The 16,239-nt window shown below is 54.4% G+C and overlaps 2 protein-coding genes across 14 annotated transcripts in view; one reads left to right on the plus strand and one right to left on the minus strand.

The window, feature by feature from the left end:
• PPP2R2D (protein phosphatase 2 regulatory subunit Bdelta) overlaps positions 1-7,043 on the plus strand; it is a 54,869-nt gene extending 47,826 nt beyond the window's left edge. For 11 of the 13 annotated variants that reach the window (XM_060126931.1, XM_060126935.1, XM_060126932.1 and 8 more), the window contains one exon: positions 233-7,043. The gene's annotated coding sequence lies outside the window, so the exon portion shown is untranslated. The remainder of the gene's footprint in view (positions 1-232) is intronic. The other 2 variants (XM_060126930.1, XM_060126929.1) reach the window with 2 other exon arrangements.
• On the minus strand, positions 3,827-15,696 carry BNIP3 (BCL2 interacting protein 3). Its single transcript, XM_060126940.1, has 6 exons — positions 15,508-15,696; positions 8,190-8,340; positions 7,767-7,851; positions 6,491-6,600; positions 6,262-6,414; positions 3,827-4,821 (listed from the first exon to the last, which is right to left on the minus strand). The coding sequence occupies exons 1-6, from the start codon at positions 15,551-15,553 to the stop codon at positions 4,776-4,778; spliced, it is 591 nt and encodes a 196-aa protein (XP_059982923.1). The 5' UTR covers positions 15,554-15,696; the 3' UTR covers positions 3,827-4,775.
• Between the last annotated feature and the right edge of the window lie 543 nt (positions 15,697-16,239).

Raw genomic sequence — 16,239 nt, forward strand, 5'->3', positions numbered from 1 at the left:
CCGAAGCCAGGGCTCCAGGCGGGCCCCCGGCTCCTGTGGTGCTGGTTGTGGAGGCCCATCCTCACCAGGCTGCTCTGTGGGGTTTACTGTGTGTCCTGAGGTGATTCACTTGTTTGCCCCAGAGTTTATTAGTAGTAAATTATCTTTGTACATCTTGGGACATCTTTAAAAGATGTGTGTTCCAGGGACTTCCCTGGTGGCACAGTGGTTAAGAATCCACCTGCCAATGCAGGGGTCATGGGTTCGAGCCCTGGTCCGGGAAGATCCCGCATGCCGCGGAGCAACTAAGTCTGTGCACCACAGCTACTGAGCCTGCGCTCTAGAGCCCACGAGCCACAACTACTGAGTCCGTGTACCACAACTGCTGAGCCTGCTAGAGCCCGTGAGCACAGCTACTGAGCCCGCGTGCCACAACTACTGAAGCCCGCGCACCTAGAGCCCATGCTCTGCAACAAGAAGCCACCGCAATGAGAAGCCCGCGCACTGCAACGAAGAGGAGCCCCTGCTCGCCGCAACTAAAAGAAAGCCCATGCGCAGCAACAAGGACCCAACACAGCCAAAAATAAAATAATTTTAAAAAAAAAAAAGATGTGTGTTCCGTAAGGATGGGAAGTTAATTTGTTATTCCAAGAACTAACTTCCAGGGAAAATTTGTTTTCTAAAATCTGATTATCTGAATGCAGTGTAAATCTACAGTTCTTATGAGAAATGTTGTTAGGTTGTTTTTGGTTTTCTTTTTTGAGGTGTAACTGACACAACTATATGAGTTTAAGGTGTACAACATGATGATTCAGTATTTGTATATGTTGTGAAGTGACCACCACAGTGAGTCTAGATAACTTCTGTCACCACACAGGAAGTTTTTTTTCTTGTGATAAGAACTTTCAAGGTCTCTCCTAGCAACTTTCCAATATGTGATAGTTATTAACTATAGTCACCGTGCTGTACATCTCCAGGACTTATTTCGTAACTGGAAGTTTGTACCTTTTTACCTCCCTTCTCTCTCTCTCTTTCTCCCTCTCCCTCCCCCCCCACACAAACACACATAAGCACACACATAAATACACATACTTACACACACACACACTCACACCTGCCTCTGGCAAACACCAATCTCTAGCTACAAGATTGGCTTTGTTTTTCTAGATTCCACACATAAGTGAGATCATATGGCATTTGTCTTGGACTCACAGCATGATACTCTCAAGTCCATCCACACTGTCTGAAATGGCAAGGCTCCATTCTTTTTATTGCTGAGCGATGCTCTGTTGTATATGTACCACGTCTTCTTTATCCACACACCCACCAATGGACACCTGGGTTGTTTCCATATCCTGCCAGTTGTAAATAGTGCTGCTATGAACATTGGTGTGCATGTATCTTTTCAAAGTAGTGTTTTCATTCGTTGGATAAATACCCAGAAGTGAAATTGCTGGATCACATGCCAGTTCAACTTTTAATTTTTTGAGGAACCTCCATCCTCTTTTCCATAGTGGCTGCACCAATTTACATTCCCACCAACGGTGCGTGAGCGTTCTCTTTTCTCCATATCCTTGCCAATACTATTATTTCTTTTCTTTTTGATAAATGTTTTTTCTTACTTTAAGTATTAAACTGGTAACACCTGTACAAATTTCAGAACTCTTTAAAAGGACGATAGCGAAGTGTTGCCCCTTCCACTGAGCCTGGTGGTATTGATAACTCGTTAGTCTTGTCTTGGGCCACACTTTTTCTTATTCAAACACGAACATGACATATTCCCCTCCCCCCGTTTTTGCACACAAGGTAGCGACCTGTCTACACCTGCATTTCGCTCTGTCCACCGCACGGTGGTCCTGGCCATCTCCCCCCCGTTGGGAGGAAACGTCCAGTACCACGAGGATGCAGGAGCCAGACTGGGGGGGCATTCCCTGCCGGTCCAGGGATGCTATCTGAGTAAAAAGATATTGTTTATTTATCTTACTTTTGTAACATCTTATTTGGAAATAATTTTAAATCAGTTGCAAAAATTGTAGAGTTCCTGCCTGCCCTTCGCCCATCACCCAGGTTTAATTAACACCACGTAAAGCGGGTGAAGTCACCCCACAGTACTTGTAGCTCATCCACAAACCTTCGTGTTTGTTTTCCCAGTTGTCTTTTTCTCGCCCGGGATCCACGATGCATTTCATTGCCGCATCTTGGAATTTTTTTTTTGGCTGTGTTGGGTCTTCGTTGCTGCGCGCGGGTTTCTCATTGCGGTGGCGTCTCTTGTTGCGGAGCGTGGGCTCTAGGAGCGCGGGCTTCAGTAGTTGTGGCGCACGGGCTTAGTTGTTCCGCGGCATGTGGGATCTTCCCGGACCAGGGCTCGGACCCGTGTCCCCTGCAGTGGCAGGTGGATTCTGACCCACTGCGCCACCAGGGGAGCCCACTCCGTATCTTTCAATCTCTAACAGATCCTCATTTCCTCATGACCTTGACCTCAGACAGTTATTTTGTAGAACCTCCCCCAATTTGGGATGGCTTGATATTTTCTCATGACTAACCTACAGTTATACATCTCGTCAAGAACACAGAGATGTTGGGGTCAGATCCACGGTACCCTAGGTTCCCTTGGCGGTAATTTCCTGGGGAGGCAGTGACACCGGGCCCACGTTAGCAGCTGTCTGCCTGACGGTCACTCGTTCTCTCATCCCGTTTATTAATTAGATTCTGTCGGGAAGAACTGTCCCTTCCCCCACTTACTTGGTCTCCATCAGTGTGGACTTGGGGATCCTGCTCCAGTCTGGTGACAGCCCATCACCACCAGGAACCTGTTACCAGGCTGACCCACTCTGAGCCACTGCAGGTCCCTCAGGTTGGCTCCGTGTCCTTCACCTCAAGCATGGCCTCACCTCCTGGCACCACAAATGTTCCTCATGCTGCCCTGGAATTCCCACTTTTCCAAGGAGCTCTGGTTTATGGGAGAATGGATTCGACCCCCAGGATCTGTGTTATTTTAATCCAAAATTGTCTGGATATTAAATATTCTGTAAACTCGCTATTCTGTGAATAAAATGAATGATGCTGTTACTTGCATTAACATAAGGGGTGTGTGGAAAGGCTGTCGCCATTCTGCTATCCTCTTGCCCAAAAGGTCAAAACAAAAATACATATATAGTCACACATTTTAAAAGAATCAAACGTCCACTGGAATGTTGCAGTGGGAGGGGAAAACCTTGTGATCGGCTGCGGCAGGCACTTCCGGCCGCCATCACGCAGCTCAGCCTGTGCCCTGGGGAGCGTCAGTAACAGGGCGGAGATGGAAGGAAGGATACATAACGTGGAGGAGAGGAATAGAGTAATAATCCAGCTAGAAGCCGAGAGAGAACTAAGATTTTAAAAAGTGAAGAAATCAGACGACAGCTATTGGAATCAATCATAAACGAAAACTGGTCTCCAGAGAAGGAAGGGAGCGAGGCCGCGGGTGGGGGTGGGGAGCAGAGATTACACTTGATAGCTCAGAACTCCCCAGACCTGGGGGATGCCTTGCATATCAATGCACAGAGGCCTTCGTCATGGGCCGGGTCACCTGAGTGATGGAGTCACAGAGCTCTCCAGGGGTGCTGGCTCTGAGGACGCTTGGCCTTGCTGCAAGGTCCTGAGTGCAGCCTGTGCTCGTGACACTTGAACCGCCACCATTTGCTGTTAAAAGGGAATCATCCCCCGGCCAGAGTGGGTCGGTGGGATGCAGGCTTAATGTTTTAGGGATAAATTACATAAAGAATCTTGATGCCATTCCATCAGCCGTCTCCAGATGAAAGGGCTGTAGCCTCTACCTCCAAGGTAATTGTTCAAATAGAAACAAATATTTTAAAAATTAGAATGTTACATTTATTTAACACAACCGAATTTAGTGTGGAAAAGTGAAACAAATACAACAGCATTTATACAGTATATCAAAGGGGCGGCCTTTAAAAACCATGCAGTGGGGATACACCTGGTTTAATGAAAAAGCTTGTGTGACGTACGTAAACACCGTAACGAAGTATTTGGCAAAGATTCATTTGTTTTCTATTTCCAGGCTTCTAAAGTAGACGCAGAATAGCTTAGAATAAAGCTGATCCTAAGAGCACACAAAACTGAACACAAACAGACTGAATTAGCAATCCCGAGATAAAAGACACTGATCATCCGGCGGTTGCCGTCCAGGGCGGTCGTAAGTCTCAGCGAGAGTCCCTGTGCTGCACAAGGTGCCGGTGTGGGGACGACCTGGCCCACCCGTGTTGCAGCCTGGATTGTACATGTCACGTCACAAAGAACCACCAGCACAGAGAGAGCTGAGGGGCGTCTGTAGTAGACGGTTGCATCCACTTACATACGGTCTACAACAGGGTTGTAAGGCCACAGTGTTTATTCGGGATAAGCCCTCATGTAGTCCTTTTAATGCCAACGGTATTCGTTCTTTCAAAATACAGTGTTTAACTCAATCAAGGTTGCAGATAATGTGTTAAAGTACTACATACATCATGGATACGTTAAAATTATTTATACTTAAATATTTATAATATCCGAAGAAAGATTACCACCAAATTATTAATAGATATTAATCAATGACAGGCTTATTACTTTATCCCATAAGTATGATTATGGGAGAGCATGGTCTTAGTCTTTATTTTACTGAGTTAGGAACGTGGCATTTACAGAAGAAATGACACAAGTGATGCAGCCACCCAAGGACCACGACAGCCTCCTCTGTACGCTGTGCTGCGGACAACACACACCCCCACTACATGAGAAAGCCGGACGCCAGTTCTTCATCAAAACGTGCTGGTGGATGTCGTCAGGCGCCTTCCAATGTAGATCCTTAACAGAAAAAGGAATTGGTGGTTAACGTGGTCTCGCAACTCCCGGGCAAGTTTGCACAGCTGAGACGGCAGCTGACGCTGGTCCCAGCTTATTTACGTAAGGGGACTGGCTCTCTTACACCCACTGTTAAAACTTGGGTTTTATTCTTCATCAGTGTGTATACATTTCAGCATCTCATTTAGAAGAATCCAGTTGTGCTCTAACAGCCATGCAGTGGATACACTCAATACAAGCACAAAGGAGAGGATTCTACCCAACCTGAAATGCCAGTACTCCCATCACTGTTTTTTGAACTGACCACACGCTGCTAGAAAGTTGCCTGCAGGACAGGTGATAGCGCCAAGTTTATCGGCACCAACCTCACAAAGAGCCCTGCTGAGCAGTGAAGCCACGCCCCCAGGAGCCCAGAACTGAGGGGCATATGGGCATCAGAGGGCTGTCCAGGCAGAGGGCGCTGGGGAGGACGTCTTCAGGCCTGCAGCCCAGCACGGGGAGCTTCCTTAGAGCAACTGGTCGGGGTGGGTTTTATCATCCTGACCGCTTTGGAGGCTGGTAAGAAGGGCAGACCCCTGCTGGGGGCTGGCTGCAGAAATCCATCTTGACCTCAAACCGGCAGAGGCCCCCACAGAATCTGACTGCTAGTTGTGGAGGAAGCTCCAGAAATCAACCTCCCCGCGTGAGACTGGCAGAGTCTGACTCTGAAAAGCACTGTGCTGAGAGGGAAGGCCAGGGCAGAACCAAGAGGGAGAGGCCGGGGGCCTGGCCCCGCCAGGGAGCCCTCTCCCCGGGCAGGCAGGACTGTGGGCTGGGGTTCGGGAGGTCGGGAGGGGCGCTGCTCTCGCCTCCCAGAGCAGGCGGGCTGGCGTCTCCTCTGCCACATTCACGAAGCCTGCGATGGCGCCAGCCCCCGTCAGGAGGCCATCTCGAGAATCCAGACGCCCAGGAAGCCGCAGCCACGGAAGCCCGTCCCTCCGCACCAGGGCCAGGGGGACCCCCCGCCCGCCTGGTCAGAGGCTGGGGACGAGCCCCCGAGGGCAGCTTCGGGCTCCTCAGCACGGTCTGGGCTCAGCGTCTCCGGGGCCCAGGCTGCCCCTCTGTTCCGCACGGTCGTCAGAACTGGCGCCCTCTTCTCACTGCTGAGTGGACGCCAACAGACACGTGCAGCCCGCGTTACTGACACCGCCCCCCTGCAGCCGCCCCGCGAGGAGTGAGGCTGATCCGCACCTGCGTGCAGCGGTCCAGGTCAAGCAGCCAGACGAGCACCCCTGCGCGCGAAACCAGCCTCTGCTGCCGGACGCTCGGGGCAGCGCCGCCCCGGCTCTCGGCCCTGGGCTCTGTTTCTCGACCGGGACGGGCTATTTCACACGCCCACGTCGCCCGTGCTTCTAAGACCTAGAAGGACCCCGCGCTGTGCCGTCCACACGGGCAGTCACTTACCCCAACCCGATGGCCAGCAGATGGGACAGCAGAAGAGACGGCAGAAAAACTTTGAGAAACTCCGCCGAGAAGATGCCCCCTTTCTTCATGACGCTCGTGTTCCGCATGCTGAGCGTGGGCGCGCGCTTCGGGCGCTTGAAGAGGAGGAACTCCCTGGGGGAGAGGTGCTGGTCAGCGGAGGCGTGCCGGGCCAGCCGGGCCAAGGCAGGCCCCCGGTGCAAACACTCACTTGGTCGGGGGCACGTTTTCCGGCCGGCTGGACCAATCCCAAATCCAGTCTGAGTTTTTCTTCAAGATGCTTTCGACTTCCTTCCTCCTCTCCATATAGTCTTCCTCAGACTGGGGCAGAGCGAATGGTGAAAGCGAAACGGTGCCTGCCGCACCTGCAGCAGGACGCTCACCTCCCACCCAAGCATCGGACCAGCAGGCGGAGCTCGCAGCCCAGCCACGGGGGGAGGCGAGGGCTGCACCCCCCGGCTCTCCTCCCTCCTCCACACACATTGCCGGGCTGAAGGCCCGACTCAGACTCGAAGAGCTGCAGACACTGCCCCAAGGAAGCGATGCCAAATGAGGACAGACGTCCAGAGATGGAAACGGAAACCATCTAAAATGGCCCAAAACAGGGATGTGCCTAAGCAAGCAGGATACTGCACGGCAATGAAAGCAAGACACACTTTCATGTTAAATGGGAGAGAAAAAAGCCAAAAACTTACGTGTACCCCTGATTGCAGCTACAGTTTTTAAAGTATATAATACACTCATTAAAGAGCTTTTAAAAGCTGGATTACAGGTGTTCTCCCTACTTCTCTGCATTTGAAAAACTCTACCTGATCATCTAATTCCTCCTTAAAATCGGGGGAGAAAAAATTGGTTCAAATTTTGGAAATACTCTAAAACACTGTACCAAAACCAACCAAACGCCTGGGCGCACCAAAGCTGGGGTGGACCCCACGTGTCTGGGGGCAGGCCGGGCGCCGCCCCTGAGGAGGCCTGAGCACCAGGGACTCCTGGTTTCCTCGGTGAGGGAGGCCTTGAGGGGAGACCAGCACGGGGGGGGGGGGGGACCAAGTGGTACTGACCGAGCCCACAGTTCCTGACAGCTTTCACAGCAAGTCGGGGACCCACGGGTTCCTAAAATACACTCCCCAGGCATCACGACCAGAAAGGACCTGGCAAGGCCGCACTGGCCCCGGCCCAACCGAGGCCACCAGAGAAGCAGCACACAGGGCCCCAGGCTCTCTCCCACCCGCACACTGCCCAGCAGACAGACCCGCTGCCTGGCTCCTGGCTCCCCTCCCCCTGGCCACTCCCACTGTCTCCCTGGACAGCGTGTGAGGGCAGAGGCGCCCAGGCCGCACGGCCTACCCAACCTAGGCCCTTGCCACTTCTGGTCCAGCGTGGAGTGCGGGGCGTGCCCCGCCCCCACCCCGCCACTGCTTCTGAGGGCTGGATTCCACAGAACTCTGTACAAACAGATCGCAAATGTGTGCACGTGCACACCTTACCTGGGAGCTGTTCTTTTCTCCAAGACTATGTGTGTCTGTCTCAGAAGCTCTGTTAGTATCTTGTGGGGTCTGTGAGCGAGGTGGGCTTGGGGAAAACACAGTGTGTTAACCTTCTTTCCACCAGGAGAAGCAAAACCCCACAGGCAGGGGCCACCCTCCAAGGCCGGGAGGCTCCCGCCAGCACCTGGGGCCAGGCCAGGGCCAAAGCGTCCCTCCACCTCGTCAGCTGAGCTCTGATGCCCCACAGTCAACAAGCAGAAGCAGGGGCCCAGCACCACACTCACGGGCCCCAGTCGCTCCCTCCCACCTAAGGGCGAAGGGCCTGCTGTCTCGGGAGGGCTGGACTGAAGCCAGGCGGGCGTTTGCAGCCGTGCCTGCTCCTACCTGGCCTGCCAGCGCCGGGATACACACGTTTATGCCCACCTGTCACAGTGAGAGCTCCTGGAGCTGCTCCGTCCAGATTCACGCTGGGCATCCAGCAGGATTTTTTCCATGTCGCCATTATAAATAGAAACAGAGTCTGGAGCGCTGCTCCCGCTCCCGTTACTGCCAAAGTGTAATTCTACCCAGGAGCCTGATGGGGATAAAAAAAGGACATGGTTGCAATTTTCCACCCACTCTGGAGTCTGGTCCTAACAAATAACCAGCTCGCGCCCCCATTCCCAAGACGTGCCGGGGACTCGCAAGGAACCGTCGCCTTGAATCTTGCTGCAACGCCCTTGAGGCCCGTCTCTGGCACCTGCATTACAGCGAGCTCCTCAGGGACCCTTGGGAGCCGAGGCAGTGCACCTGCTGCCACTCCCAGACTACCTGGGACCCCACTGACCAGGACACTCTCCTGCACTCAGCGCTTAGAAAGCAAAGGGTGTCAGCAAGAGCCTTAGGGATTTACACACTAAGGAAAGCTTTACGACCTATTTACACATTCCAGCGCCACGTTCTGACCCTGGGGTCCCACAGGATTCATTACGATTACTGCTCTGTATCTTACATCAGATGAATAGAACAAAGGTAACTAAACCTGATTGACCAGAGCAAGCAAACCATCCCAAGTGCTCATCTGGCCAAGTCTGTACAGCAAGTGAACCCAGCATTCTTTGACTGACAGAGAACCCCTTAGCGCAAGGCCACCTGCTTACTAAGTGGGGCGCACAGCAGCTGCCAGGTCCTGCGAGCCGTTATTCGGAGCTTGGATTTGTCTCTCCAGCCCCACGACCTGGGAGCCGACTTGATGAATTCACCAAAGCAGCCAACAGCTGACCCGGCGGGCGCTCTGCTGCACCAGCCGTGCTGGGCTCCGGAATCGGGAGTGACCGGGGAGAGCCCCTCCGGGGCACCCGTGAAGGGAGGCGTCCCCAGTCCGGGCACAGCCGAGGTCCAGGTGGGTACAGGCAGGGGGAGGAGGTGTTGTCGCGCTCGGCTGTGTGTGTTTTGGGGGTTGACGGGTGGAAGAGCTGGAAGATGAGATCAACTCTGGCAAGCCCCACAGGAGGACAAGTGTGAACCCCAGAGAGGTCCTGAAGGGGTGAAAGTACAAGTTCTGTGCAGCGGGGCTGAGCCACCCACAGGTGTGCGGACAAGGCAGGCGGTCAGGGCCCGGAAGCAACACCTGGGGGCTTGGACCAGAGGGGCCCCCCATCCTGTTGCCGCTGTGCGGCGGACCCAGGCTGGCTTCCAGCGTTTCACAGTGTCCACAGGCTCTCACTTCTGAACCCACACCTAGGAGCAGGGTTCCAGGGTGGAAAAGTTCTAGGTGTGCGTTTAATGTACTGCAACGCCACTGCTTTCCGACGCAGCCGAAGCAATGTGAGCATTTCTGTTGGCTCACGCTTGGCATCGACTTTAAATATAGCCATTCTGTGGGTGTGTGGTGGTAGGTTATATGGTTTGTTCTGCGCCTCTCTGATTTCTACTGAGGTTGAACGTTTCCTCACTTGCTTACTGGCCATGTGGAGAGCATCTTTTCTGAAGCAGCTGTTGAAATCTGCTCCTCTTTCCAACTGAGCGGTCCACCCTTCTCCATCTAGCTCGATATTCAAGACCCAAGCTTTTCTTTTTTTGGCCGCGCCGCGAGACTTGCGGGATTGAACCAGGGCCCCGGTGAAAGCGTCGAGTCCTAACCACTGGACTGCCAGGGAACTCCCGACACAAGCCTTTACTTATTTTTTATTTCTTTTTATTTTTTTTTTGCGGTACGCGGGCCTCTCACTGCTGTGGCCTCTCCCGCCGCGGAGCACAGGCTCCAGACGCGCAGGCTCGGCGGCCATGGCTCACGGGCCCAGCCGCTCCGCAGCACGTGGGATCCTCCCGGACCGGGGCATGAACCCGTGTCCCCTGCATCGGCAGACGGACTCTCAACCACTGTGCCACCAGGGAAGCCCCACAAGCCTTTCTTCATTTGAATGTGTTGCAGGTAACTTTCGCTGTGGAAAGACAGCCTTTCCACTCAAGCCTTTTGCTGAACATAAAAGTTTTTGCTTTCAATTCACTCTTCCACTGCCAGGCTCCGTTCACTGGCAAGACTGCCTCTGCGGTCCCCTCTGCCCCGTCCTGCTTCCCAGCTGGCCACGCGCACAGGTCTCCTGGGCCCAGGGCGGTTCCTCTGCTGCGTGTCGTGGGTCCGGGCCTCTCCGGGGTGGGTGCAGGAGGAGGAGCGCAAAGGCAGACCGGACTGAAACCCCGACCGAGGCTGGTGGTCACTGTACGGCTCCTCCAGGAACCATGACCCAGAGCTGCTGCTCTGCGCTGAAACCAGGGCCCCAGGGGCACCACACAGCACAACCCATTCGGGGCCCGGACGCCTACCCGTCAACCCCTCCCCTGAGAGCCCGGGCCTGCCCTCAACAGCAGCTTGGCTGCAGAACAGGTCACATTCATCCGAAGAAAGCAAATCAAGGGGCCAGGAATGAAACGTAAACAGTTTATACCACGTCCAGCCTCCCACTTGGCTGCTAACCACACGATCACCAACAGTTTTCAGATGCTGATACACTTCTCACTTCAGCCTCTCAAGTTACTTCACGTTGGCCTGGCCCGCACAAGGCAGGCCAGAGTCTGTCTGGGAGCCCAGGGCTCCCTGGACAGAAGCCAGGGCCACTCAGCCTCTGCAGGTCAGCAGAAGCTACAAGGACTCCATGCCATTCTTGAGACAGCCCGTCTTGACTGGGGACCCTATTCCCACCTACTCTGGTGGCTGTGCAGGGGTTAGGAAAGCCCTGAAGCAAACCATAAGAGGCTCCACCGTGCAACTCCTTCACTAGCCCTCCTTCCTTCCCAGGAGCAAGGTGACACTCGGCCTGGCAGCTCTGGCCCCCCACAGCATGGAAGAGGACCACGGCGCCCTGCTCTGGGCACAGTTCCATTTTTCTAGGTTCTCAGTCAGGTTCTGGGCCTGGCTGCCCAGATCACTTTTACTTACGGTGTCCGACATAAATGGAGTTTGAGGTGCAATGTCTTCTCTGACACCACTTCTGACATGAAATTGGGGCAGGGGGAGGCCTACACCAATAAGCAATTTCCGGTACCAACTGGCTGTCCAACAATTCAGTTCTGACACTACCTGGAGTCAGTGTCAGATCCCACAAGTTGAAGATCTCTCAGTCCCACAAGACTGTCCCCCCATCAGACAGCCTCACATGCCTGGCAGACCAAGAATTCAGGGGTTCCGCCAACCCCCACCCCCTTCAATAATTCACCAGAACTCACAGGACTCGGGAAAATACCTGGCTTACACTTCCGCAGTCTCAGAGGATTACAGCTCAGGAACAGCCAGGTGCACAGGGCAGGGTATGGGGGGCGGGAGTGGAAGGGGACAGTTTCCATACCCTCTCCCAGGACCTCACTGGGTTCAGCAGCCTTTTTCAAAGTTTTTTATAACCCGGTCTGCAGCCCCTCCCCTCCCGGTGGCGGTGGCGGCGGTGGGGAGTGTGTGCTGAGTTCCCACCCTCGTGCTCCAATGCGCTTTCCCGTCCCCACCCGGAGGCTACCTAGGGCCTCGTGAGTTACCTCATTAGCGGACTCAAGCGCTCACCAAAGGGGCTCCCCATGAATAACAACATCTCTCGGGAAATTCCAAGGGTTTTTAGAGCTGAGCTCTGTCTGGGTCAGGAACCAGGGACAAAAATGAAATATATTTTTCAAATTGAGATATAATGGACATATAGCATTATCAGTTTCAGGTGTATGTATATTATACCACAAGGGCCAACTCAAAACTCCATGGAGACAAATATATATGCTTTTTAGAATCATCTCATAGAAAGTCTCAAGCATCCTTCAGGAAAAAATCCCATTCTGGGGTGTCTACAGCAAAAGCTTTGGGTCCAAAAGCTGTATTCTAAGAAATGATTTACTAAAGGACAACAGTTTTATTATTAACCTGCAGCACCTGGGTAGGGAAAGCAGCTTCCTGGAAATTGAAGACAAGGTGTGCCATTAATCTCCTCGCATCTGCAATTAAGATCACTCACCTTCCTAAGCAAGAAAGACGGGATTCAGGTCCTGAAGGGTAACCTTGTAAGGCTTCCTCAGAATCCCAAATAACCTATCAGATAATTGGTGTAATTAGGCCTCAGGAAAACAACAAAACAGGTGGTGACGCCGCTGATCCAGGCAAGCTTCCCCGATTCCTGTCCCCGCCCACAAAGGCCTGTAATTTACGCTAACAAGACACAGGGCACGAACACAAGGCAGATGAGATGGACAGAAAGCCTAAGCTACCAATATTACATCACCACAGCAAGAAAACCCACAGGCCTTAGAGTTAACCCTTTTCTTTTTTCTTTTTTTTTTAATCTCCTGTGACCTCCACGATCCTTGGTCCCAAAGAAAATAAAGGCCATGTTTTGACTTTGATGACCTGTGGGCCCCAAGATTTGTAACTCAAAATGTTATCACATCTTAGAGCCCTAGAGAGGCTACAGGAATTACCCAAACACACAGCTACTTACTGGGTAAGCCACAGGTGCCATTTAATTCAGCTCAACTCTGCTGCTGCTAACTGAGTGCAAGCTAGGAACACATGCAGAAGCGTTAACCGTAGTTCACTGAGCCACTGCTTGGTTAGTTGGGTGGCGGAACAGATTCCAGCTGTCTCTGATTTACCCAGCTTGAAAACAGAGACAGACAGCAGTACTCTTTCAACCTGTGGAAGGAACCCTTACTCTATCAATAACTTTAATATAGCACCCACGCTGTTAACCCTAAATATTCTGCGCAAAGCTTCTCCAAGTTCCTGCCGCCACTGGGGGACCCCAGGCCCTCCTACATCCCGGGGCAAACACTCCCCTCCAGCCCCAGCTGGCAGAGGCTCCAGTAGCTCAAATCCAGACAGTATCCCTAGTCCAGGGTAGCAGGTCTCAGCCCTGGCTATGGAGGACCACCTGTGCTTTCCCCCCCATTCTCCAGAAGTCTAACCCAGCAGCCTGAAAATCCTTATTGGGAATGCTGCAGTGGAACCCTGGTACATTTATTTTGAAAAAGCCGTAACGGTGATGTCGGGCAGCCGGGGTTGAAAACTACTAGGGTACCGACCTACACGACTATGGGATTAATGAGAAGGTGGAATCCCTGAGGAGAGCCCTGGGGCAGAGCAACTACCACCCTCATCAGAGGGCTTCTTCCCTGGGAGAGGTGGGATTTAAGAAATGACTGTTTTTAAAAGCTTCTCAAGTTAGATGGGACAGGAATGAGAGGCTTGACTGACAAGTGATTTTGAACATAAAGTCAAGCAGGCAAGTCATTCAGGTTCCTGGATCTTAACAGGAGCTGGCAAATCGCACCCATCCTTCTGTCGCCGACGCGCCTGCCTGCCCTGCTTCTCACTTCACCTCTGGGCCTCACTGTGAACATCTGTGAAAAGTAGAGGTTGGGCCAGGATCTAGATGCCTGAAACCCCTTCCCTCCCAAACTGCATGGCACGAGAACTGCGAATTCTCTTCCTCTTCATATACCTTCAGCCGCTGGGTGCCTGGGACAGCGGAACCCTGTGGCTGCAGACAGAGCAGTGCGTGAAGGGGCAGGGGCTGTCTCAGGGTAAACCAGGAGCACCTTACTGCATTGACCCCCGCCCCAATCCCAGCACAGCAGGGGTTGGGGGTGGGTCTTCTGGGAAGTAAGGTTCACACCCCCTCCCATGATGCTGTGACACAGTATCACAAAACTCCATCTTCTCCCTGCATATTAGGGGTTGTTTATCTGAGGACAAGAAAGGCATATACGACATCTTGCTGCTGGTTCACAACTTTAACTAGAAGGGACCAGGGGGCCGAGAGGCAACGGCAACTTCGCTGTGAACTCAGGGGAAACATTTGGTCCGAGGATACAAGCAAAGGGGAAAAGGTTTGCCATTGTCTGCGGGCTCAGCTACCAAGGCTCTCAGTTCTTTCCGAGGTAAACAAGAGGTAATCAAATCAACACAGAGCACAGGACAAGTGTCGCCCCAGCCACCAATCCCTGCTCGGATTCAGTTTCCCAGAGCGGCCGAGGCCCCACGTGACTCCTCCCACACCGGGCGGCCGGGGAGCGAGTGCCCCGCAGCACGTATCCCGGAGAGCGCAGCCCGGAGAATCCTCGACACTTTCCACTCAGCGTGTAACTGTCTTTTTATAGAATACACAAAACAGAAAAATCCTTTAACCCACGAGCGGGCACTCTGCATTGCCAATGACTCAGCAGTTTGGTCTGCCAATCGAGGACCGAAGATGGAGCCGCTCAGGACACTCCGAACTCTTCCCGACAAATCTGACCCACTAATAAACAGACCGTGTTAGCAACGAAGTAGTTTGCTAACAGGGCTGACTTTAAAAGACAGTTTAGAAAACGCTCCTTGGATCTTTTGTAAGACAAAGATTCAATCCCTTAATCTGTTTCAAAGAAAACAGTCACTGTCGAAATTTAAGGAGCGATTGCAGGATTTTTAAGCTGCGGTTGTAGTTTTAAATTATACAACGCAGTAGACCAAGTCTTGCCTAGTGAAATCTTGTTTTGAGGAATACGAGAAACTAGTAGCTCAAATCCAGACAGTATAAAGATTTTTAAATCTTAACGAAACTTTAAAATTCACTCTCTAAGGCTTCAACGGCCCTCTCCAAAACTTATTTACGAGCTCCCGCCGCCGCCGCCTGAACTGTTGCTTCAGAGAATAAAGGTCGGCGCCCGGCCCCTCCTCCAACCCGTGGGCCTCGGGCTCCTCACCGGGGCCGGAGGCGGCGGCCCGGGGGCTGCCCCGCGGGGCCAGAGCCGGGTGGGTCAAGGCCGCCACGGGCCCCGGCTTCCCGGGAGGGGGCGGGGTGTATGCACCGCGGCCACGGGGCCTCGTGCTCCCCCGCGCAAGTCAACCCCGAGCTGGGCTCTGAACGACCCCCGGACGAGCGAACGTAACTAAGGAAGCCGCGCCCCCGGCCCAGCGTTTCAGGGCTCTTCCTCTCACGGCGGCTCGCCCCGAATCCCGGGACCCCGTCCTCCCCAGCCACTCCGGACCGAGCCGCGGACGGCTCACAACCCGAGTCCACGAGTCCAACCGCAAGTCTGGGCGCCTGCTCGCCGGTAGCGGCACCGGCACCGAAACCAGCACCGGGCTGCACCTCGGAAGACCAGGCACCGCGCGGGCTTGGGACGACGTCGGCGCCTCGGTCGCCCCGACCCGGAGACGGGGATCCCTCCGCAGGCCCCTCCTCTGCAGGCCGGGTGCCTTTCCCCCGCAGGCCCCCCACACCCAGGCCGGCCCCCGGCCCCCGTTCACCGTGCAGGCTCTCCTCCGGCAGCCCGGGGGTCTCGCTCTGCGACATGGCGGCAGGGCGAGGGCGCTGCGGCCGGCGGGTCGGGGTTGGGGTCGGCGGGCGCTCCAGGAGGGAGAAGGAGAGGGAGCGGGAATGTCGCGGTAGCTAGAGCGCGGTCGGCCCGCGGCTCCGAATGACTGACGCTCGCGGCCGGAGCTCCGCGGATAAGCGGCGGCACCGCCCACTGGCCGTGGGGCGGAGCCTGCGCGTGCGCGAGGGCGCGCGGCGCGTGCCGCGCGTGCGACGCGTGCACGGGTCGGGCCGCGAGGAGGGGTCCGCGCGTGCGCAGCCGGGCGGGGGCGGGGCGCGGGCGTCTAACAGGTGCGCGCGGGACGTGCGGGCACCGCCTGGAGACAGGCGGGCGGGAGGCGGGGCCCGGCGGGGTGACTCGTTTCCGCGACGCTGCCTGAAGCCTGACTGCGCCCCCTCAGACACAGGGCCGGGGAAGGGATGGGGGGGCTGACAGTGGGGCTGCGTGTAGAGTCGGACCCGGGGCTGTGGCCCGCACCCTGCGGCCGGCGGCGAGGCCGCCCCTCACCTGCAGTGCAGCGACCACCTGCTGTAAATTGGACCGGCAGGAAATCAGACAGTGTCTCTAGCAGCTGGTCCAGCAAACCACACATCAGCCCCTGGAACAATCAGCCCAAGCGGCCAGGACTTGGTCGCTGACTGACAGCTTCCCCGATTCCTGCCTC

Source organism: Lagenorhynchus albirostris, chromosome 16 (assembly GCF_949774975.1).
Source record: "Lagenorhynchus albirostris chromosome 16, mLagAlb1.1, whole genome shotgun sequence".
Lineage (NCBI taxonomy): Eukaryota > Metazoa > Chordata > Mammalia > Artiodactyla > Delphinidae > Lagenorhynchus > Lagenorhynchus albirostris.